The sequence below is a fragment of the Drosophila nasuta genome, chromosome 2R, assembly GCF_023558535.2.
Source record: "Drosophila nasuta strain 15112-1781.00 chromosome 2R, ASM2355853v1, whole genome shotgun sequence".
In the NCBI taxonomy this organism is placed as follows: domain Eukaryota; kingdom Metazoa; phylum Arthropoda; class Insecta; order Diptera; family Drosophilidae; genus Drosophila; species Drosophila nasuta.
Genome location: NC_083456.1, coordinates 15927967 through 15950872, shown reverse-complemented (window position 1 = coordinate 15950872; position 22906 = coordinate 15927967). Strand labels below are relative to the sequence as shown.

The following is a 22906-nucleotide window of genomic DNA, read 5'->3' as shown; positions in this document are numbered from 1 at the left end:
TTTCAAGTACTTAAGTGTTGAAGATGATTAATTTAATAAGTTCCTGGGCTGAGACTATAAATAGTCGGGAAGCTCTTCCCGAAAGGCACTTTTACTTGCAATAGCAATATGAAGGCAGTTTTTGTCTTTGGACTTACAATTTTGGTCGCTTCAGGTAATTAAACTATCCTACTAGAAACTGTTTTCAACTGGCTTATTGAACTTGCCTGCTTTTCAGTGTGCTCCATTCCCGTCGACGATCGCGTCAATGGTGAGAATGGCTGGTACATACCCAAAGAAGATGGTTCCTTCGAGTGGATAGATATGGATGATGCTGAAGACCTGCTGGAAAAGGGCGAACAGATAGAAGGACGCCTCAGCCTGAACGCTGTAAACTTTTATCTGTACACAAAATCCAACCCCACAAGTGGCGTGGAACTGCAATCCAAAGGCTCTTCTGTGGCTAACTCACACTTCAATAAGGACCATCCCACTCGCATCGTTATTCACGGCTGGACTCAGAACTACAAGGACGACATGAACACCGAAATTACCAAGGCCTGGCTATCCAGAGGCGATTATAATGTCATTATTGTCGACTGGGCGCGTGCTCGTTCTGTGGATTACGCTTCTTCTGTCATGGCTGTGTCTGGTGCAGGCGCTAAAGTTGGAGAAATGATCAATTACCTGCGCGATAGTCATGAATTGTCCTTGGATACCCTTTATGTGATTGGTCACAGCTTGGGTGCTCAAGTTGCTGGTTACGCTGGCAAGACTGTTGGCCAAGGCAAGATTCATACAATCATTGGTCTGGACCCCGCTCTTCCCCTCTTCAACTACAACAAGCCCAACAAGCGTCTCTCTGCTGATGATGCTTTTTATGTGGAGTCCATTCAAACCAACGGTGGCAAGCTAGGTTTCCTTAAGCCCATTGGCAAGGGTGCCTTCTACCCCAATGGTGGTGAGAAACAGCCTGGATGCGGACTGGACCTCACCGGCGCCTGCTCCCATAAGCGTTCTGTTACATATTATGTGGAGGCTGTCACCCAGGATAACTTCGGAACCGTCAAGTGCAGTGACTACGAAAATGCCGTGGCCAAGAATTGCGGCAGCACCTACAGCAGTACTCGCATGGGAGCTGATACCAATGCTTACATGGTCGAGGGTGATTTCTATGTTCCTGTTAACAGCCAGGAACCATACGGCAATATTAACTAATTCTTTGTTATATGCAATTTGTTTCTTACGCATATTATAAATTTACTGTGCAATATAAATGGCATTTTTAATTTAAATATAATCTGCTTCATTGCATCGCAATAATTGATAAAATATTACTCCATTCACTATATTAAAATTTTTAAATTTCATTTGCATTCAAATGCTGACAGAAGATTTATAAATTGAGATTGTTTTGATTGATTGGTGTGATTAGAGGCTGAAGTGTTTAAAGTCGCAGGTGGTACAAAAGTTAAGTTTTATGTTTTGGTATCTTCAACCTCAATACTGATAATGGTAATCCCAACAATCATAAGTACCTCTTCCTTACCACTACTCTAAAGCTATTCAATAGCTGAATCAGCAAATGTTTCATATCAATACCAAGTGCGATACCATTAAACAACATGTGAAACTTAATCTGAAGAGCATTTTAAGAGGTAAACGTGATTACGTTCGGATATTTTTGCTTTTGTGACTATAAAAACACAAATCCCACCAGCCAACCCTCACTGAGAATTTTACAATGAAAGTGTTTATTGTTCTAGCTGCCTTGATGGCCGCAGGTAAGTCACCGTATTATACACCCAATCTATTAAATCTAAATGATTTTCGCTGCCTTCAGTCTGTGCCCTGCCCATTGAGGAGCGCATCAATGGCGAGAATGGTTGGTACATTCCCCGCATTGATGGCACCAGCGAGTGGATGGATCTCGCTGAAGGCGAGCAACTGTTGGAGAAAGGTGCATTGATGGAAGGACGCATTAGCACTAATGCTGTTAACTTCTATCTGTACACTAAGTCCAATCCCACCGATGGCAAGAAAATCGAAGCCAAAGAAGCCTCGATTCGCGATTCACATTTCAATAAGGATCATCCCACTCGCTTTGTGATTCACGGCTGGACCCAGAGCCACTCTGACTCGATGAATACTAGAATCACCAAGGCTTGGCTCTCCAAGGGTGACTACAACATCATCATTGTCGATTGGGCCCGCGCTCGCTCTGTGGATTATGCCTCCTCCGTTATGGCTGTGGCCGGAGCTGGTGGCAAGGTCGGTGACATGATCAAGTATTTGAACGAACATCACGGCATGTCCCTAGACAGTCTATATGTTATTGGTCACAGCTTGGGCGCCCATGTCTCCGGCTACGCTGGTAAAACTGTTGGCGAGGGCCGAATTCATACCATAATCGGTCTGGACCCCGCTCTTCCCCTCTTCAGCTACAACAAACCTAACAAGCGTCTGTCCTCCGGCGATGCTCATTACGTGGAATCTATTCAGACCAATGGTGGCAAGCTGGGTTTCCTTAAGCCCATTGGCAAAGGTGCTTTCTACCCCAACGGTGGCAAGAAGCAGCCTGGTTGTGGCATTGATGCCACTGGCTCTTGTTCCCACGGCCGCTCTGTTACCTATTACGCCGAGGCTGTTACCGAGGATAACTTTGGCACCATCAAGTGCGGCGACTATGAGGATGCCGTGGCCAAGAAGTGTGGCAGCACCTACAGCAGTGCCCGAATGGGAGCTGATACCAATGCCTACATGGTCGACGGTGAATTCTATGTTCCAGTGAACAGCAAGGAACCTTTTGGCATGATTCACTAATCTATGTATTTTTAAATGCTTATGAATAAATAAATGCAAATAATCCGCTAAATGTTCAAAGTTTTCAATTAAAATAATTGGTGTGTTTCAACAATAAAGGGGAAAAATGTGTAAAAAGGTTTTTTTTAATGCCATTTATATATAATTTTAATGATTACTTTCACTTAATAGCTTTCTCAAAGTCGAAGACAACTAAATATTTAGTATTGTCAAAGCAGATTTTAGCATTTCCTAAAAATGGTTTTGTAAGCATTGATATAATATGAAAGAGGCTGATTATCAAAATTTTCATGATCAGGAGTACTTTTATTTAATTTCAAGCTTTAAAAAAATGCTTGTGCAATTTGGAAACAACTTTTAGAAAAAAATAAACGTATACTGTTTACACCACAAAGTAATGAGAGTATTTATCCAAGCTAAATATTTTGTTTTTTGCATAAATATACATGTATATAAGCTAATAAACTATTGCGTTGTGTTTTATTAACTTTAAAGTAAAAAATATTTTGATTAAATTGAATACAATTTGATGTATTGAAATACTGGTAAACAAATACTAATCGTACTTCAAAGTACGTGAACGCTTTTTGAAACCAAAGAGTTTTAACAAATATAAAGTTTTTATTAATTACTTTATATCTCTGTATTTATTAAATAGTAGTTTATTAGTAAGACTCTTCTTTGGGATTATGTTCAACAACTAGATCCGCGCAACTTCGACTGACGTGGGGCTAAGCAAACAAAAACGTAAATTGCTGATAAAGCATATTGCAATATCATTCCGTGGGTCTCATATCACCCCCTGCTGTCGATAGAGTTCAAAATTTGCGCACTCTCCATAGATATTATGGGTTTACCCCTATATCAGCACATTTAACAATGGAACTTCCAAAATCAGAGCGCTCAATGGGATTCAATCAAAATGGCAAATATCAGATGGAATGCAAAGAGTATCTGAAGTGTTATGAAGAGCTAGATGTGATAAGCTTGACATGTTACTACTTTGGGGGGCTATATAAAGAAGCATTCGTTGTATTGCAGTATAATATTTCAGAATGAAACTATTTCTTGTTTTGGCAGCACTCTTGGGCGCAGGTAAATGGAAATTATATTAATCCTAAAACATATCCCTAAGATTAGCTCTGTCTTTTAGTTTGTGCCCTGCCCATTGAGGAGCGCATCAATGGCGAGAATGGTTGGTACATTCCCCACATCGATGGCACCAGCGAGTGGATGGATCTTGAGGAAGGTGAGCGACTCCGTGAGAACGGCGAGCTGATGGAAGGACGCATTAGCACCAATGCTGTCAACTTCTACCTGTACACCAAGTCGAATCCCACAAGCAGTCAGTCGATTAGCTCCTCGGGCTCCTCCGTCTCTGATTCCCACTTCAACAAGGATCATCCCACTCGCTTTGTGATTCACGGCTGGACTCAGAGCCACTCTGACTCCATGAATACCGAAATCACTAAGGCGTGGCTCTCCAAGGGTGACTACAACATCATCATTGTCGACTGGGCCCGCGCTCGTTCTGTGGATTACGCTTCTTCTGTGCTGGCTGTGCCCGGAGCTGGTGCCAAAGTTGGTGACATGATCAAGTACCTGAACGAACATCACGGCATGTCTCTGGATACCCTGTATGTTATTGGTCACAGCTTGGGTGCTCAAGTTTCTGGTTATGCTGGCAAGACCGTTGGCGAGGGTAGAATTCACACCATCATTGGTCTGGACCCCGCTCTACCCCTTTTCAGCTATGACAAGCCCGCCAAGCGTTTGTCCTCCGATGATGCTCATTACGTGGAGTCCATTCAGACCAACGGTGGCAAGTTGGGTTTCCTTAAACCCATTGGCAAGGGTGCATTCTACCCCAACGGTGGCGAGAAGCAACCTGGTTGTGGCGTCGACCTCACCGGCTCTTGCTCCCACGGACGCTCTGTGACCTACTACGTTGAGGCTGTCACCGAAGATAACTTCGGCACCATCAAGTGCGGCAACTACGAGGATGCCGTGGCCAAGTCATGCGGCAGCACCTACAGCAGTGCTCGCATGGGCGCTGATACCAATGCCTACATGGTTGATGGCGACTACTATGTTCCCGTGAACAGCGCAGCTCCCTTCGGCAACATTCACTAGATACCAGTAAATACTCAGTAATATATGCAAATTTCTTGAAATCACTTTCTTTGTGCCGATTTTTTTAAGGGGCTTGTGATAAGCAATGTTCCAGTCAGTGTGCGATTTGATAGTCGAGGGTGGAAGTACTAAGAAACAACAGCTGATTTCGATGGGAGACTAGTTAGCCAGCGATTAGATAATCTAGTAAATAGAAATGGGGTAAGGAGCACCCGTCACTTGTCAATTGATATTATCAATCTGTAATCGGATAGTCAAAGGTTGTCTAAAAGGTCAGACCATGTCAAACACTTAATCGAAGTGTAGCTGAGACATTTGAAGGCGCAAAGACAGACACTATCTATATGAAATATGGGTATTATCTGATAGAAGGTAATTGATTGCCGTTATAGCTTGTTTTTTTGGCCTCTATAAAAACTCGTGCTACGCCAGTCACTTATCAATTCTAGTTAGGATTGCGCTATGAAAGTATTTGTTGTTCTAGCAGCGCTGCTCGTCGCAGGTAAACGTGTCTATGTTGCTTCCATAAATTCGTAATTTGATTGAATTTATTTTTCAGTTAGTGCTCTGCCCGTCGAGGAGCGCATTAGTGGCGAGAATGGTTGGTACATTCCTCGCATCGATGGCACAAGCGAGTGGATGGATCGCGAGCAAGCCGAACTCTTGTTGGCTGCCAGGAAGCTACAGCGCAGCTCTGATGCCGTTAACTTCTATCTCTACACCAAATCTAACCCAACTGTTGGCAAACACATTGAAGCGAACGCGGATTCTATTCGTGACTCGCACTTTAACAAGGATCATGGTACTCGCTTTGTGATTCACGGCTGGGGCGGTCGCTACACCGACAGCATAAACACCAGGATCACCAAGGCCTGGCTGTCCCGTGGTGATTACAATATCATCGTTGTCGGCTGGGATGGAGCTCAGTCTGCCGACTATATCTCCTCGGTGCGCGCTGTTCCCGATGCGGGCGTCAAGGTGGGAGAGATGGTCAAGCATCTGCATGAAAGTCACGGCATGTCTCTGAATAGCCTGTATGTTATTGGGCACAGCCTGGGTGCTCAGGTGGCGGGATACACTGGCAAGACCGTGGGTGAAGGCAAGATTCACACCATTATTGGCCTAGATCCTGCCTTGCCACTCTTCAGCTATGATCAGCCGGAAAAACGTCTGTGCTCCACCGATGCTTACTATGTGGAATCTATTCAGACCAACGGTGGCATGAAGGGTTTCCTTAAGCCAATTGGCAAAGGTGCCTTCTATCCCAACGGTGGCAAGAAACAACCTGGCTGTGGCATCGACGCTGCAGGGACCTGCTCTCATGGTCGCTCGGTAACTTACTATGTTGAGGCTGTAACCGAGGATAACTTTGGCACTATCAAGTGTGGTAACTACGAGGATGCTGTGGCCAAGGATTGTGGCAGCACCTACAGCAGTGTTCGCATGGGCGCGGACATCAACGCCTACATGGTCGATGGTGACTTCTATGTGCCCGTAAATAGCGAGACGCCATTTGGCAACATAGAATAAATCATCTATACGAGGGGGATTTATTTTTGTTGGTCAACCATATTATATTTGATAATATTTGTACTCTAACAAGCAGTCGCAGTTGTATTTGTATTGTTATCATATTGGCGAGATCCGGTATTGACAATATGGAGGAAACTTGGGGTCGGTTGGACGTGAAGTGGAGACGTCAGCTAGATTAGGAATGAAAGTATAAAATGGGATTGTGTTTTTGTTTAAAGCGCATTCTATAAAAAAGGAATGGAAGTGTTGTTTCCGCTGACACTTGCTCTGCTCGTGCTTGCAGGTAAATTGATTACTATACATCAAAGCTATGTGCATTTCTGATATGCAAACATTGATATAAATGCAGTTGGTGCACAGCCACTGAAAGAGGACCTGGACGAGGGGGCCAATGGATGGACACTGCCGGACGGCAGTTGGCTGAGTCTAATGGAAGGCGAGGCATTAAAGGAGCTTCAGTCCGATGTGACCTTTTATTTGTACACGCACAGCAATCCCAAAGATGGGCAGCAGCTCATAGTTGATGACGAATCGATACACAGCACTCATTTTGATGCAGAGCGAGCAACAAAGTTTGTCATACACGGCTGGAAGGGTAGCTACAAAGACAACATGAACAAGTGGATTACAAATGCTTGGCTATCTCGTGGAGATTTCAATATCATCGTTGTCGACTGGGCAGCATCGCGCACTGAGAACTATGTGAGTGCCGCTAAAGCCGTGGCAAGTGCTGGCTCCAAAGTGGGTGAATTAATTGAGCACTTGCATCGCAGCCACCACATACAGTTGGATAAGCTTGAGATAATTGGTCACAGTTTAGGTGCGCATGTTGCCGGTTTCGCTGGCAAAAAAATGGCAGAGAGTGGCGAACAAGTGCACGCTATTGTTGGCCTCGATCCTGCCATGCCGCTGTTCAGCTGGAACAAGCCAGAAAAGCGTTTGGCTAGCACTGATGCCTATTATGTGGAGTCCATACAAACCAATGGCGGCAAGCTGGGCTATGTGAAGCCCATTGGCCGTGGCACCTTCTATCCTAACGGTGGCAAACGGCAGCCGGGATGTGGCGATGATTTCGATGGCCTTTGTGCCCATACACGCTCTGTCACCTACTACGTGGAGGCTGTGGAGCGGGATAACTTCGGCAGCGTTCGTTGTGCTGACTATGAGGCTGCTGTGGCCAAGGATTGTGCCAGTCAGTATATGGGAGTGCGCATGGGAGCGGTTACCAATGCCTACATGGTCAGAGGCGACTTCTATGTGCCCCTCAACGAGCAGGCACCGTATGGCATGATCGACTAGTCCGACATCCTACTGACTGGGTATCTTAAGTATTTGATTTAGTTAAAACACGCAATACGCACGCAGCTTTTCTAAAAATATATTTGTTTACCTCGATGAAATTGGCAGCAAGCACTTATCAACATTTTTTATTTATATTTAAAATGCAATTACTCTTCGATTTATTGGAGGTGTGTGTGTGCGATGTGTGGGGCAAATATCGCAACGCAGATCTCGAAATCAGCAGTACACAGTTGAGATCAAATTATTCGCCTAAATTTATCAAAGAGCGATGCGTTCTACGCTTTTTTGAGCTATTTATAACAGTTACACGGCGTTTCTAACACGTCTATCTGTAGAGGAGATCTTAAAAAAAATGGTTGACTTGCCTAGAAGGGGGCACCAAAGTGGTGCCATATCGCAGAACATGCTAATCGGACACGAGTCAATTCAGAGTGGCCAAAATAAAATAATAGATAGCAGATAGAAGTGGACGATGGCCATTCTCTTCACTCTACTTGCCGTCATCGAATGTTATCTGCATTTAAAAGGCGGGGAAAGGGAATGGCGTGATCGTGACAATCTCTTGACCAAATCTCAAGTGTCCTCTATGCATAGAACGTGCCCGTGATTTGATAAAGAACCTCTGCCGTGTCCAATATAAAGGAGCTCACGAGCAACCTCCAAACATCAGTTGAGGTTGACTTTTCGTTGGCATCATGAAGCTGTTTTTGGTTTTTGCATTCTGCGTTTTGGCCGGTAAATTTCACTTAAAGAATATATTTCTCCTATTTCACAATGACTAAGCAATACATTTACTTGCAGCCAGTGCCGTTGAGCACAAGATGAATGGTGAGAATGGCTGGTATGTGCCCCAAGTGGATGGCACTTTCCAGTGGGTAGACAAGGATGCCGCCGAGTCATACTTGGAAGCTCATCAGGAGATTGAGGGTCGCAGTCTGCTGAACCCAGTCACTTTCTACCTGTACACCAAGTCCAACCTGAACTCTGCCCAGGAGATCAAGGCCAACAAGAACTCCATCGATGCCTCCCACTTCAATCCCAACAACCCAACCCGTTTCACCATCCACGGCTGGACCTCCAGCGCTGATGACTATGTCAACTATGGTGTGCGCGACGCTTGGTTCTCCCACGGTGACATGAACATGATCACCGTCGACTGGGGCCGTGCTCGTTCCGTTGACTATGCCTCTTCCGTCTTGGCTGTTCCCGGCGTCGGTGAGCAGGTTGCCGATCTGATCAACTTCCTGCGCAACAACCACGGTCTGTCTCTGGACAACACCATGATCATTGGTCACAGCCTGGGTGCCCATGTGTCTGGCTTCGCTGGCAAGAATGTGAAGAACGGACAGGTGCACACCATCATCGGTCTGGACCCTGCCCTCCCCCTGTACAGCTACGACAGCCCCAACAAGCGTCTCAGCTCCACCGATGCCTACTATGTCGAGTCCATCCAGACCAACGGTGGTACCTTGGGCTTCCTGAAACCCATTGGCAAGGGCGCTTTCTACCCCAACGGTGGCAAGAGCCAGCCTGGCTGCGGTATCGATCTGACCGGCTCCTGCGCCCACAGCCGCTCCGTCATCTACTATGCTGAGGCCGTGAAAGTTGACAACTTCCCCACCATGCGTTGCGGTGACTACGAGCAGGCTGTGGCCAAGACCTGCGGCAGCTCCTACAGCTCTGTGAAGATGGGTGCTGTTACCAATGCCTACATGGTTTCTGGTGATTACTATGTGCCTGTCAACAGCCAGTATCCCTATGGCTACGGCAGCTAAACTGACCAAACTGAGTATGCGTTTTAACAATTAAAATCATATTGCTAAATTGAGCTTTTTCTCTATCTCTTTCATTGTAACATTTGGTGAATGCTTTCATGAAGCTTTCACTCAAATGGCAATTTGCGATACGCGCTTCGCGATTCGAGTATGTAATGAATTTTTAGCTATAATCTTATCTTCAAGACTATTAATACTAGAGACTGCAAATTTGGATTTGATTTAAGACACCTAATCGGCTTGCGAGGGTAGACAAAAGTACTCTGAGTGACATTGTAAAGTTTGGAAAATAATAATACAATATTACAGCAATATGAAATGATATTTGTTAATAAATTTATTTTGTGTTAAATATATAATACAAATATAATATATTATTTAAATATTACACTGTTGAAATTGTACAAATTTAACTACAAAGAAACCCATTGTGGAAGCTATTTGAAATTGGGTTTGATGAAATTATTTCTTACTGGTCTTTTTAAATAAAATATTTTAAAATTTTGAGCGCTGGGGTAATTTAAGTTTAATAAGATTGGGCTCCATAGACATTTTCCCTAGTTCTGTACATTTACAACTTTTCTATTTACATCTATATATATATTAACTGTAATAGAAGAAAAATAATTTTAATACACGTTAGCTAAAGGGTAACCATCTGCAAATTCCATCTCAATTGAATTCCAATACAATTTTAAAGGGTTCAATGATTCTTAATTAGATTTTTATTATTGCTGTTGTAATGTTGAAACTTCTGTTGATAAGATTTTCTAAGGTTCAGAAGCGCCAAAATTTAAAGTCGAGAAAAATGGTTAAAGGTTTCAGCTGTGCGTCTTGAACAACCAGACGCATGCAGTCTTACAGCTCTATATTTTATAAAAATAAATTGAATTAACTCTTGTAACTTTGCGGAGCTATTTTTAAAAACAAAACAAACAAAATCCGTTACTTATATCCACCCTTATTAGCGTTTAATTGTTAAATCATTGTAAAATCGTTAGCGAGCACACCTTCTAATTAATCAATTTTTCATTAAATATGTTTATAATATTTCAGATAAGCGCGGCTATTATTCCGTACTATTCAATAAAAATCAGTGAAACCTATTTTTAGGATTAACTGAAATACTTTTCAATCAACCACCGACTTTTTCTATTATTAATAACTATGGAAATGCCGAGAGCTTTCACTCAAATGCAAATTAGGGACGCATAGACGGTTTTAACGGACCACAATCTTATCGTCCCGATTAGTTTTATACTTCTGACCAAGCTAAATAATTCGTATATATTGAAGTGGCAGCTACTTGCGTTCCACATTTGTAAATTTCCTATAGCAGACATGACAATGTGGCTGCTTCTAACTTTTTGCGTGTTGGCTGGTAAGAACTTTGTACTTTGTGTGATTTCATTTCATCATAAATCAGCATATTTACAGGTTCAGTCAGCTCAATGTCCATTGGCGACAGAGCAGGCCGCATCAATGGAGTGAATGGTTGGTATGTGCCCAGCGTGGATGGCGGTCTTAAATGGATGAGCATGCAGGATGCAAACCAACAGCTGGCTGCATATGAAACTCTTAATGATCTGGAAATCGTTGAACGTATTTCTCTGAATGCTGTTACGTTTTATTTGTACACGCTAAATAATCCCAACGATGGTCAAGTGATTAAGGCCAGCAAAGACTCAATTGATTCCTCAAACTTTAATCCCGAATTTCCTACGAGGTAAGGAATTGTTGTAAAAATCTAGAAATGTGTATTAAGCATAGAAAATCCTTTCTAGGATTACCATACACGGTTGGAATTCGAACTACAAAGATGGCGTCAATACTGGAGTGCGTGCAGCTTGGTTCCGTTCAGGCAACTACAATATGATTGCTGTGGATTGGTCCCGTGGACGTTCCCTGGAGTATGCCTCATCGGTAGCAGCTGCCGCATCGGCTGGTGGCAAAGTTTCCACCCTAATTGACTATTTAGTCAAGCAGTACGGCATGTCCTTAGACACACTCGAGATTGTGGGCTTCAGTCTGGGTGCCCATGTGGCAGGACACGCCGCCAAGCAGGTTACCACGGGCACGGTGCAGAAAGTTGTGGGTTTAGATCCTGCTATGCCTCTGATGAGCTACGATAAGCCAGCGAAGCGCTTGTCTAGCAATGATGCCTACTACGTGGAGACCATTCAGACAAATGGCGGCACTTTAGGATACACCAGGCCTATTGGCCGCGCTGTCTTCTATCCGAATGGCGGCAAATCGCAGCCTGGTTGTGGCCTCGATCTGACTGGAAGCTGTTCACACACACGTGCCGTCTCATACTACGTGGAAGCGCTGACGATTGACAACTACCTCAGCATCAGTTGTCCATCGTACGAGTACGCCAACAAGAAGGATTGTGGCAGCACCTACAGCTCGATTCGCATGGGCTCTGTGCAGAATGATTTTATTGCAGTGGGTGAGTTCTATGTGCCCGTAAATAAGGAATCACCTTATGGTTACGGAGAGGTGGATGGCGATGACTCCACAACAAAGGCTCCTGAAGAACCAACAACTACGGATCCCGAGAACGAAACTGAAGCAGACACAACTACTGCGCCAGAAGATGGAGAAACAACTCCGTCTCCAAGTAGTGACTCAACTACGACGACTACCGAAGCAGCTGAGACATCAACTTCGTCCAGCGCAACTACTGAAGATGAAACCGAAGCGGATACAACAACGATTGAACCTGAAGATGGAGAAACAACTGTGTCACCTGGCAATGACTCAACTACCGAAGGAGCTGAAGCATCGACTTCGTCCAGCGCAACCACTGAGGAAACTGAGGCGGACACAACAACGATTGCCCCTGAAGGTGGAGAAACAACTGCGTCCCCTCCTAATGACTCTACTACCGAAGGAACTAAAACATCGACTTCGTCCAGCGGAACCACTGAGGATGAAACTGAGGCGGACACAACAACGATTGCCCCTGAGGGTGGAGAAACAACTGCGTCCCCTCCTAATGACTCCACTACCGAAGAAACTGAGACATCAACTCCAACCAGTGCACCTACCACAATTGTGACTGAAGATGGTGAAACAACAGTGTCACCTGGTAATGACTCAACTACTTCGACTACCGAAGGAATTGAAACACCAGCAACGCCTAGCCCACCCTCAGAGGATGATAAGGGAAAAGGCAATATTACGAACATTTATATCCTGAATTTAATATTCGTCAATGCCAATGTCAACACGAAGCCCGGGTTGAATTAAGCTCCGAGGCGAGTGTCAAGGGAAGCAAAAGGCTTTTCCAATAAACTTCAAATGAAATCGAACTTCTGGTCTTAATTGCAGGATGTAGGCTTTGATGTGAAACGTCGTAACAGGAGCAATGTGAACACGCCTCTTACCCCAAGTTTTGTTATCTGTTCTCATTTAATGCGGCTGAACGTAGGCAAACTTTAATTACGAGACTTTCGATGTAATCGAAAGCACTTTGATGTATTTTATTGCACGCAAAATGGCGAAAACATTGGGAGAAACTTGATGTTGCACTGCGGGAATACTCTTAATTAAGAGCAGACTTAATCTGAGGGTCAACTTCGGCATTGACATCGACATGCGCTGCAAAATTGTGTGTAGAGCACACATCACGTATACGTACTGTTTTCATGGTTACTCGGTCAGTTTGAGCACGATGTCCTTGTGTCAGCTTCTCATTAGTAACGAACACAGCTGATTTAGTGCTCATCTTCTTTGGTAATTCCTTTTAAGTGAAGACTCAGTTGCTAACCAAAAAGTTGGCAATGGTAACAGTTAGTTAACAGCTATCCAATTAAGCAGGCACAAATGTTATAATTTTGATACCGCATTAAAACAAAGTTAAATAGCCGCAGCTGCCCCAAAAAGCTACGGCATCAAAAACTTTGCCTTAAGCCGCATCGAGCATTTGATGCACAGTGTTAACACCTCTCTCTCTATTTTCGGCTCTCTCTTGCCACTGTTATCTACTTCCTTTGCTGATGTAACTCAATTAGCATAAATTGAAGCTAAAAAGTATTAACATTTCGATTATATTATAATATAATAACAAAATGCATTGCAGGCAATCTTAATTATCTAGTATTTTATTTCTGTAATTGGTTAGTCTAGCTAAGAACTGTACACACCATTCTCATCGATAATGCATCCCTTTATACTGCTCTCAAAATAACTTTCCTCTGGGCATTTTTGCTCAACATAATCCCCGTTGATACACTCAAAATACCACGTAGTATCATCTAGGTCTTCCTTCCTCTCGCCTTCTTCACAGATCTCCGATTTAGATAAACAAACGTTATCATAGTCGATCTCGCAGCTCTTTAAAGCTGAATCAAAATAACTGCCATAAGCACAAAGTTGACTCACCCTTTCCCCATCGATGCACTGCAAGTATCCAGCACATTCTTCAGGATCTGATTCAATCTCATCTTCTATGCAGGCTTCAACAAGATTTCTTGAAGAACAAATGCCATTCTCATCAATAACACACATTTTCCATGAAGAATCAAAGTAGCTCCCACTCGTGCAGTTTGCTTCAGAAAAGCTACCGTCCTTGCATATTAAATAGCCACAAAGATCATCTGGATTCTCCTCGATATCACCATCTCGACAACCTTCTGGGATCGCAGAACAAATACCGTTCTCATCAATAAGACAAACCTTTATGCTGCTATTGAAGTAACTTCCACTGGTACAATTCAATTCCTCAAGGTTGCCATTAATACATCTTAAATAACCACAAGGATCATCAGGATTCTCCTCAATCTCTCCTTCCGTACATTTCAATGAGCATATTCCATTCTCATCGATGAGACAAATATTCAAAGAGGAGTTAAAGTAGGTTCCACTGGTGCAGTTCACTTCCTCAAGGCTGCCATCCACACATTGTAAATATCCACAAGGATCATCAGGATTCACCTCAATCTCTCCTTCCGTACATTTCAATGAGCATATTCCATTCTCATCGATGAGACAAATATTCAATGAAAAGTTAAAGTAGGTTCCACTGGTGCAGTTCACTTCCTCAAGGCTGCCATCCACACATTGTAAGTATCCACAAGGATCATCAGGATTCACCTCAATCTCACCTTCCGTACATGTCAATGAGCATATTCCATTCTCATCGATGAGACAAATATTCAATGAAGAGTTAAAGTAGGTTCCACTGGTGCAGTTCACTTCCTCAAGGCCGCCATCCACACATTGTAAGTATCCACAAGGATCATCAGGATTCACCTCAATCTCACCTTCCGTACATGTCAATGAGCATATTCCATTCTCATCGATGAGACAAATATTCAATGAAGAGTTAAAGTAGGTTCCACTGGTGCAGTTCACTTCCTCAAGGCTGCCATCCACACATTGTAAGTATCCACAAGGATCATCAGGATTCACCTCAATCTCTTCTTCCGTACATTTCAATGAGCATATTCCATTCTCATCGATGAGACAAATATTCAATGAAGAGTTAAAGTAGGTTCCGCTGGTGCAGTTCACTTCTTCAAGGCTGCCATCCACACATTGTAAGTATCCACAAGGATCATCAGGATTCACCTCAATCTCTCCTTCCGTACATTTCAATGAGCATATTCCATTCTCATCGATGAGACAAATATTCAATGAAGAGTTAAAGTAGGTTCCACTGGTGCAGTTCACTTCTTCAAGGCTGCCATCCACACATTGTAAGTATCCACAAGGATCATCAGGATTCACCTCAATCTCACCTTCCGTACATGTCAATGAGCATATTCCATTCTCATCGATGAGACAAATATTCAATGAAGAGTTAAAGTAGGTTCCACTGGTGCAGTTCACTTCCTCAAGGCTGCCATCCAAACATTGTAAGTATCCACAAGGATCATCAGGATTCACCTTAATCTCTCCTTCCGTACATGTCAATGAGCATATTCCATTCTCATCGATGAGACAAATATTCAATGAAGAGTTAAAGTAGGTTCCACTGGTGCAGTTCACCTGTTGAAGGCTGCCATCCACACATTGTAAGTATCCACAAGGATCATCAGGATTCGCCTCAATCTCTCCTTCCGTACATTTCAATGAACATATTCCATTCTCATCGATGAGACAAATATTCAATGAAGAGTTAAAGTAGGTTCCACTGGTGCAGTTCACTTCCTCAAGGCTGCCATCCACACATTGTAAGTATCCACAAGGATCATCAGGATTCACCTCAATCTCTCCTTCCGTACATTTCAATGAGCATATTCCATTCTCATCGATGAAACAAATATTCAATGAAGAGTTAAAGTAGGTTCCACTGGTGCAGTTTACTTCCTCAAGGCTGCCATCCACACATTGTAAGTATCCACAAGGATCATCAGGATTCACCTCAATCTCTCCTTCCGTACATGTCAATGAGCATATTCCATTCTCATCGATGAGACAAATATTCAATGAAGAGTTAAAGTAGGTTCCACTGGTGCAGTTCACTTCCTCAAGGCTGCCATCCACACATTGTAAGTATCCACAAGGATCATCAGGATTCACCTCAATCTCACCTTCCGTACATGTCAATGAGCATATTCCATTCTCATCGATGAGACAAATATTCAATGAAGAGTTAAAGTAGGTTCCACTGGTGCAGTTCACTTCCTCAAGGCTGCCATCCACACATTGTAAGTATCCACAAGGATCATCAGGATTCTCCTCAATCTCTCCTTCTATACATTTCTCATCGATCGCAGAGCATATTCCATTCTCATCAATGAGGCAAATATTCAAAGAAGAGTTAAAGTAGGTTCCACTGGTGCAGTTCACTTCCTTAAGGCTGCCATCCACACATTGTAAGTATCCACAAGGATCATCAGGATTCTCCTCAATCTCTCCTTCTATACATTTCTCATCGATCGCAGAGCATATTCCATTCTCATCAATGAGGCAAATATTCAAAGAAGAGTTAAAGTAGGTTCCACTGGTGCAGTTCACTTCCTCAAGGCTGCCATCCACACATTGTAAGAATCCACAAGGATCATCAGGATTCTCCTCAATCTCTCCTTCTATACATTTCTCATCGATCACAGAACATATTCCATTCTCATCAATGATGCAAATATTTAATGAAGAGTTAAAGTAGGTTCCACTGGTGCAATCCACATCTTCAAAACTTCCATTGACGCACTCGAAGTATCCACAAGGATCTTCAGGATTCTCCTCAATCTCCCCCTCTATACATTCATCATCGATAGCAGAGCATATACCATTCTCATCGATGATACACGTCATTAAAGTCGAATTAAAGTAGCTTCCACTTGTGCAATTAACTTCTGTTATACTTCCATTCAAACATTTCAAATAGCCGCAGGAGTTAAAAGGGTTCACCTCGAGTTCTCCTTCTGTGCAATTAACTGTAGCTGGTGTACAGATGCCATCCATATCTATCACGCATACATCCCAAGAGGAATCAAAGTAGCTGCCACTGCTACATTTCTCTTTAATAATTGCACCATCCAAACATTGGAAATAACCAGCACAATCGTCGGGGTCAGGACTCACAACGCCTTCACCACAGACCTTTAGATTGGCAGTTTCGGTCTTCAAAGTTAACAATGGAGGCGCACGGCAAAGCACGAGAAATAGATGAAACGCTATTCAATGCAAAACCAAAAAACTTCAGGATAATTTTCTTTTGTTTCATCTTTTCTCTTGCTCACCATAGTAGTAAATTATCCAAATATGCTGCGGCGTCATTTTCCTTGGTTTAAAAACTTAACTGAGCTCCGCACAAATTACAAGCTGCTTTTATACCCTCTAAAACTATTAGAATAATGAGTTTCTCCCACTTGTGTTACATAGATAAGACAATGTTGGAATTTCTCTTATCGTAGTTGTTCGAAAGTTACATGTGTCCTGTTAAACACTACTAAAGCAAACAAATCGTATAACGCTTTTATTTTTTTTCGTTAAAAAATCGGAAATGATACAATCTTGAGCAAACAGAAACATGGCAACGGTGATTCACTTTAGAAAAGTCTCCACATTTTTAAAAAGTGAAAATAATAAGCAAATAAGGAATACTACAACCTCAAAAGCAAATGAAAAATGGCAATGCCAAATGGAATTCAACAGATTTAATCGCTCAAAGGTGAAACGTAAGGTGAATACATATTATGAACATGACGGACTTGTATGATGACTTTGGTGTTTTTCGTTTGTAAAATATTCATGCAAGCTGAAGAAATACGAGGCCTCTTACAGCTGAGAGTGAAGTGTGTGAAATGTCTGAAATTCACGTCGAGTGATTTGCATATTTCCTTGTTTCAATTTTTCACTTAGCCAAAGTCTTACTCAAAGTCTGCAAATGCTTTATACTCTCATTGTTTTATATTGGCCACATAGTCACACCTTATTCTTACTAACTTGCCACGTCTCTGGACTATCAATAATACAAGGCATTGGTCATAAGAAAGTGTTTGACTAAGAGTCACCCTGGAGTCAGAGTTGAAGAGTTATCTAAACACAAAAGGTAAGAATATATTTTGCAGTTGATGGGGAATTAATATACTTGTGCTCAAACCCTTTTCAGAAATATGTCATACCTCTTTAAATGTGTTTTTAGTGACTGCAGGGTATGTGAAATTAACATGCCTAACGGCACCGTTGGGCTTTTTTTTTTGTTTTTTGCTTTGCTCTGAAAAGGTCAGACAACTTAACGACCTTAAGGCGTTCAATGCAAAGGCAACGTAGAAATGGAAGAGGCAACGGTTCTGACGCTGAATTTGTTGCAGGAAGACGGTCGAACGGTTGAGAGCTCATTATTCACATTGGGTGAATAAAAGCAACGCGTTTTGTAGACGGAAGTGCCAGCGGCATATTTAAAATCCTTAAGCCTATCCAAGATGACGCAACGTTGAGGACAACGACATCATCGTTGTTATTGTTGTCCATGCTAATTTATCAAAACATATCACAGCTGAACGATTTCAGTTTCTAATTCCATTCTATGTCATGTTCATGCTGTTTTGTCTATTGCCAACTGTGTCAAATTTTGTCTCAAATGTGCGGACATTTCTCTCGTTGGTAATAAATACTAATGCTGTTTGTGTCGACTTTTAAAAGGAAATTGTTTCACAACTAATTTCGAAAGCTACTCTATATTGAGTGCCGTGAGTTGAGTGTTGTTCTTGGATTCCCCCGTTAGAAGGACGTGGATGTGTGGCCAGTCAACTAATGAGGGTCACAGCAGGGTTCCATCGCAAGTGTGTCACACTGGCGATTCTCCTGTGATCCCAAATGACTTGTTCAACTGTCAAAAGGTTTACAAACTCATATAAAGGACACCGCATTCCATCGATGTAAAGAACGTTGGCCAGCAAATGAAATTGCCAGCTGCTGAGGACGCATTTAGCTTAAATGGATTGTAATGGCTGAGCAGGTAACAATACTCCGAATATGATGCTAGATTTGTATCCCAATGCCTGACTAAACTTTAAGCCAATACATATGAAATGTTTTCCGAATCACCCAATAAAAAGCAGCCCCAGTTCACTCGTGGCTGAATCTCAATGAAAACTGAGCTAATAACAAAAAACTACTTATGGTTTTCAAAAGATCCTGCGAAGCATAAAAATGGTCCATCACAACCTTTAGCTAAGACGCGTAAAATTCACATAAAACTCGAAATGTATTTGAATTAATTTATGATTATATTTTATATTTTATTATATAGTTTTCGGTCAGAAACCGTTCTGGACAGCCAGCCATGTCAGTCAAGTGTGCACATATGAATAAGTTGTCTCGTAGATGGAAGCGTGTGTGGCATGCCTCACTGCACTTTAGTATGTAAATATTTATGGTTTTTGAGCCAAAATGAAAAATGTGAAAAAAGAAAAGGAAAAATTGCCCGAACATCTTAACTTGCCACCGTAACATTTTTCGTTTTATGTTTTATGGCGAATAACACAAAAAAAATAAACAAGCGAAATTGTTATCAGACATAGAAGTACAAATATCATACGGAGCTCTCCTTCTGTCTCTCTTTCTCGCGTATGAATATAAATCTGTTATTCCTGTATAGAAACGCGACTAACCTAAGGCGACTAAAGCAAAATCCAAGTGAGCTACGCTTGACTCACAAATACTCCTTAATCTTCACTGAAATATCAGTATGACGTAACTTTAATATTCCCGTTTTGACATGCAAGATGTGCTGGGCATAAAAACACAAAAGTACAGAGCAACATTGTTACATTACGCATACGCCGTGTGTTTTCACAGAGTTCGGCTGCAATTTCTTTACAATTTTGCATTATTTATTTTGTATACCAAATCTAATCACATTTGTGAAATGTTCAAGTAAATGTTGCCCCAGAGGATGACCACAAAAAAAGCAAAAAGAAATAATGTGGAAATGGCAATAAGCATGCAAAATAAGTTGTTGAGCGAAAGATTAGTATCGCAAAATGCAAAGAAACTTTGGCACTGTGTTTTTTGAGGAAAGCAAACAAAGCCGCAATAAGCAACTGAGTAAAGAGTAAACTTTGTCATGGAATTTTTAATATAGCTCAAAAAGTTGTGTCGTCTTTTTTCTTGTTTTTTGACTCTTGCTCTGTCGCTCATCGCCCAATATTCATCACCACAGTCCACAGTTGCAACTCACGGGGGCGTCTTTTATCGCCTAGCCTTTCCTGCATCCTGCAGCTTGTGTTTTAGATTATCTTCAAAGCTGCTCAAACTATGCAAACCAACGGAATTTCAAATTTTTCATTTACCCTGTCAGTTGGATCTTAATTTAGTTCATTTTTTCGTCTTTGCATTTGAGAATATTGGATTTTATAAACAGCGCTAGGGGGTTTTTCGTATTTTTTGGCCAAAGTTTGCGAACTATTTGAAAGTTCTTTTCTTTGCAGGTGTCTACTCGTAGCATGTGATGTTCTCGTATATAAACAAATTCAATTTGTTGCTGTCATAGTTTCTCTCTGCGCTATCTCTCTGTTGTTGTTACATTCTGTTAAGTGCTTTGAGTAAAAGGCAAACAAAAAAGAAACCAAAACTAACATGATGTGAGGCATCAACCAAAAGAAACAACAGCAAGAACAAACTGAATGATTTTTTGCCAAGATTACTTTGCCCGTAACATTCTTGTTTAGTTGAGGTCTTGTGTGTGAGCTTCGAAATCAAAACAAATTGCCAAAAAGCGTAAATATTTCGTATATCCTCGGTCATGGAATTTCAATGAGCTCTGCTTATAAATGAAGATTTCACAGAATCCATTTATTTATTACACATGCCATAAGCTGCGACATTGAATTAATATGCATATTATTTATTTTCGCTCTGCAAATATGATAACTAATTCGGCTTTAAATTGGATTGTATTTTTTTAAACTATTGTTCATGAAAACTGCACCATACATCATTAGATAAAAATAGCTATCAAAACAAACTCGTTATTTTTTTTGTATACACGACTTTTAATCTCTGCTCTGGCCATAAAAAGTTTAAATTCAGAATTTAAATTTGTACTACATGATATTTAAAAACAATATGCAATAAAAAAAACGCTTACTAAAGCAAACTGTCAATTGGCAATGCGATTTCCGCGCTAGACAATCGAATGAATTGTCACGTCCTGTCCAGAGAAACTATTAACACGTTGTAAACGTTGGTGTTGCCACCCAAAAAGAGCGTAAACTCTCCATTCAATTTATCTGAATGTGGAAACTCGAATGCGAATAAGCGAATATTGAATACGGGAAGCCGGAAATGTAATCCATAAAATTTATGATTGAGTGTTTTATTGATTAAAATTTAATGAAGGCAACGACTGATCCTTAAACATTATAAATAATGGAAGTCATAAGGCTGCAACTGAAATCCATTTGATGCCATTCCATGCATTTGCAGAAATATGAAAGCAACAAACAAAAGACGCGAAGCCGTAAAATCTGAGAAAACCAGATGAACGCCCTCATGACACGCATTGACATTAAAACCGTACATAAACCAGGCGAGCGTTTGGGGCAACGAACAACAAACAGCAACCAGCAACACAACAAGAACAGTAACAACAAGAACCAGCAACAGTAAACAGTGAACATTACTGGCAAACAAAGGAAATAGCACAACGGGCTCTTAAACCCCGGCCGGCGACCATTTAAAGCCCCCCGAAAAGCCAAAAGGCATTGCCTGTCTTTAGGCGCGGCTCAGCATGAAATGCCTTTGGCATTTAGCCAACTGGCTTCAACGGTTAATTGCTGATAAAATATGCGCTCACCTGCAACAGCTACGGCAACAGTAACAACAACAGTTGTAGCAGCGGCAAAGCAAACATATGTGTGTAGTTAGGCCCAAAATGGCAGCTAAACAATTGCCTCGATGGCGGCACACTTTCATCGTGCCTTCCACCCGCCCCTGCCTTGCCTTCTCGTATGCTTATAATTTATAATTAACTCACTTCTCGTTGCGTTGCCAGCTGTGAAAGAACGTAGCATAAAATCAGGCAGTTGCCCATTGCATATAATATTCACAGAATATTTTTTGAATATATGAGAACTGCAGCACAACGCTACGTATACGTAATATTTTGTCGTAGCTACTTCCTGCTGTCTCGCATTTCCTCGCTATTCTCGTGCAACAATTCCTGTAAATTGTGCAAAGCAGATTTGTCAGTCGACTGTTTGATTCACAATTTATCTGGGGGGATTCACTGAAATTGCGACAATCAATAAATTTGCGTAAGTTGAACACATAAATTGAAGCAAATCAACTCAATTTGCTTTCACTTTGCAGACATCCAATTAGCAATTTACAAATCGTAAAAGGTACAATTTATTTTGATATTAAGCAAAGAGTTATGCAAAAAGTGTGATTGTTTGAAAGAAAATCAAATTTAGTAGGCGAATTGATCAAATCGAAAACAAAGGAAATGCCACAAATGCGTTTTGACACATGAGTGTAAGTGCTAAACTGACAAGGGTCGACCACAATAAAAAGTGTGTGTGGGGTAATTCCCTTGGGAAGACACTAACTTATTAATCGGTGGCATTAAAGTAGGTGACTGGCACGTGCTTGGTTAACAACTGACAGCTGACATGACGACACCCCAAAAATGAAAAGATGACAGAGGGGAAATTCAAATTTATTTCCTTTGTTATTCAATCAAGTTCACAAGTAGCACTCGCACTCTAGCTGCAAAGTCGAAATGAATAAACTTGAAAAGCACAGAATGAACTATTTTTTGCAAAGTGGGTTAGTTAAAGTGTCATTTACAGTCGATGCAACTGAATGTGCGACAATTGCGAAGCGCTAACAATAAAAATAACAAAAGGCAACAACGACCACTGCAAAGGGAGGACAAACTGGTTAGCATTAGAGCATTG

The 22906-nt window shown here is 41.8% G+C and overlaps 8 protein-coding genes across 9 annotated transcripts in view; 6 read left to right on the top strand and 2 right to left on the bottom strand.

Annotated features, from left to right (window-relative positions):
* The window catches only part of LOC132786698 (RYamide receptor), a 69361-nt gene that overhangs the window by 45616 nt on the left and 839 nt on the right, over positions 1 to 22906 (bottom strand). The window lies entirely within an intron of this gene.
* Positions 76 to 1257, top strand: LOC132786282 (phospholipase A1 VesT1.02-like). The gene is made up of 2 exons (XM_060792775.1): positions 76 to 154; positions 218 to 1257. Exons 1-2 carry the CDS (start codon positions 109 to 111, stop codon positions 1195 to 1197), a joined length of 1026 nt encoding a protein of 341 aa, XP_060648758.1. The 5' UTR covers positions 76 to 108; the 3' UTR covers positions 1198 to 1257.
* On the top strand, positions 1715 to 2869 carry LOC132785513 (phospholipase A1-like). The gene is made up of 2 exons (XM_060791648.1): positions 1715 to 1763; positions 1823 to 2869. Exons 1-2 carry the CDS (start codon positions 1724 to 1726, stop codon positions 2800 to 2802), a joined length of 1020 nt encoding a protein of 339 aa, XP_060647631.1. The 5' UTR covers positions 1715 to 1723; the 3' UTR covers positions 2803 to 2869.
* On the top strand, positions 3835 to 4982 carry LOC132785753 (phospholipase A1-like). Its single transcript, XM_060792017.1, has 2 exons — positions 3835 to 3897; positions 3956 to 4982. Exons 1-2 carry the CDS (start codon positions 3858 to 3860, stop codon positions 4933 to 4935), a joined length of 1020 nt encoding a protein of 339 aa, XP_060648000.1. The 5' UTR covers positions 3835 to 3857; the 3' UTR covers positions 4936 to 4982.
* On the top strand, positions 5345 to 9864 carry LOC132785109 (uncharacterized). The gene is made up of 5 exons (XM_060791103.1): positions 5345 to 5437; positions 5495 to 6463; positions 6818 to 7748; positions 8074 to 8201; positions 8572 to 9864. The coding sequence occupies exons 1-5, from the start codon at positions 5398 to 5400 to the stop codon at positions 9543 to 9545; spliced, it is 3042 nt and encodes a 1013-aa protein (XP_060647086.1). The 5' UTR covers positions 5345 to 5397; the 3' UTR covers positions 9546 to 9864.
* Positions 6535 to 7896, top strand: LOC132784669 (phospholipase A1-like). Its single transcript, XM_060790435.1, has 2 exons — positions 6535 to 6751; positions 6818 to 7896. The coding sequence occupies exons 1-2, from the start codon at positions 6706 to 6708 to the stop codon at positions 7765 to 7767; spliced, it is 996 nt and encodes a 331-aa protein (XP_060646418.1). The 5' UTR covers positions 6535 to 6705; the 3' UTR covers positions 7768 to 7896.
* On the top strand, positions 10823 to 12862 carry LOC132784668 (mucin-5B-like). Its single transcript, XM_060790434.1, has 3 exons — positions 10823 to 10926; positions 10983 to 11271; positions 11330 to 12862. Exons 1-3 carry the CDS (start codon positions 10887 to 10889, stop codon positions 12798 to 12800), a joined length of 1800 nt encoding a protein of 599 aa, XP_060646417.1. The 5' UTR covers positions 10823 to 10886; the 3' UTR covers positions 12801 to 12862.
* On the bottom strand, positions 10982 to 17282 carry LOC132784667 (kielin/chordin-like protein). Its single transcript, XM_060790433.1, has 2 exons — positions 17240 to 17282; positions 10982 to 17173 (listed from the first exon to the last, which is right to left on the bottom strand). Exons 1-2 carry the CDS (start codon positions 17274 to 17276, stop codon positions 13680 to 13682), a joined length of 3531 nt encoding a protein of 1176 aa, XP_060646416.1. The 5' UTR covers positions 17277 to 17282; the 3' UTR covers positions 10982 to 13679.

What these genes read in the sequence shown, in the direction of transcription:
- LOC132786282 (XM_060792775.1), top strand. Translation starts at nt 109, where the DNA reads ATGAAGGCAGTTTTTGTCTTTGGACTTACAATTTTGGTCGCTTCAG. An exon ending in TACAATTTTGGTCGCTTCAG is followed by an intron (nt 155 to 217) that starts GTAATTAAACTA and finishes CCTGCTTTTCAG; the next exon opens with TGTGCTCCATTCCCGTCGAC.
- LOC132784668 (XM_060790434.1), top strand. Translation starts at nt 10,887, where the DNA reads ATGACAATGTGGCTGCTTCTAACTTTTTGCGTGTTGGCTG. An exon ending in AACTTTTTGCGTGTTGGCTG is followed by an intron (nt 10,927 to 10,982) that starts GTAAGAACTTTG and finishes GCATATTTACAG; the next exon opens with GTTCAGTCAGCTCAATGTCC. An exon ending in AATCCCGAATTTCCTACGAG is followed by an intron (nt 11,272 to 11,329) that starts GTAAGGAATTGT and finishes AATCCTTTCTAG; the next exon opens with GATTACCATACACGGTTGGA.
- LOC132785109 (XM_060791103.1), top strand. Translation starts at nt 5,398, where the DNA reads ATGAAAGTATTTGTTGTTCTAGCAGCGCTGCTCGTCGCAG. An exon ending in AGCAGCGCTGCTCGTCGCAG is followed by an intron (nt 5,438 to 5,494) that starts GTAAACGTGTCT and finishes TTTATTTTTCAG; the next exon opens with TTAGTGCTCTGCCCGTCGAG. An exon ending in GCCATTTGGCAACATAGAAT is followed by an intron (nt 6,464 to 6,817) that starts AAATCATCTATA and finishes ATATAAATGCAG; the next exon opens with TTGGTGCACAGCCACTGAAA.
- LOC132784667 (XM_060790433.1), bottom strand. Translation starts at nt 17,276, where the DNA reads ATGACGCCGCAGCATATTTGGATAATTTACTACTATG. An exon ending in TTGGATAATTTACTACTATG is followed by an intron (nt 17,174 to 17,239) that starts GTGAGCAAGAGA and finishes TGCATTGAATAG; the next exon opens with CGTTTCATCTATTTCTCGTG.
- LOC132785753 (XM_060792017.1), top strand. Translation starts at nt 3,858, where the DNA reads ATGAAACTATTTCTTGTTTTGGCAGCACTCTTGGGCGCAG. An exon ending in GGCAGCACTCTTGGGCGCAG is followed by an intron (nt 3,898 to 3,955) that starts GTAAATGGAAAT and finishes TCTGTCTTTTAG; the next exon opens with TTTGTGCCCTGCCCATTGAG.
- LOC132785513 (XM_060791648.1), top strand. Translation starts at nt 1,724, where the DNA reads ATGAAAGTGTTTATTGTTCTAGCTGCCTTGATGGCCGCAG. An exon ending in AGCTGCCTTGATGGCCGCAG is followed by an intron (nt 1,764 to 1,822) that starts GTAAGTCACCGT and finishes CGCTGCCTTCAG; the next exon opens with TCTGTGCCCTGCCCATTGAG.
- LOC132784669 (XM_060790435.1), top strand. Translation starts at nt 6,706, where the DNA reads ATGGAAGTGTTGTTTCCGCTGACACTTGCTCTGCTCGTGCTTGCAG. An exon ending in TGCTCTGCTCGTGCTTGCAG is followed by an intron (nt 6,752 to 6,817) that starts GTAAATTGATTA and finishes ATATAAATGCAG; the next exon opens with TTGGTGCACAGCCACTGAAA.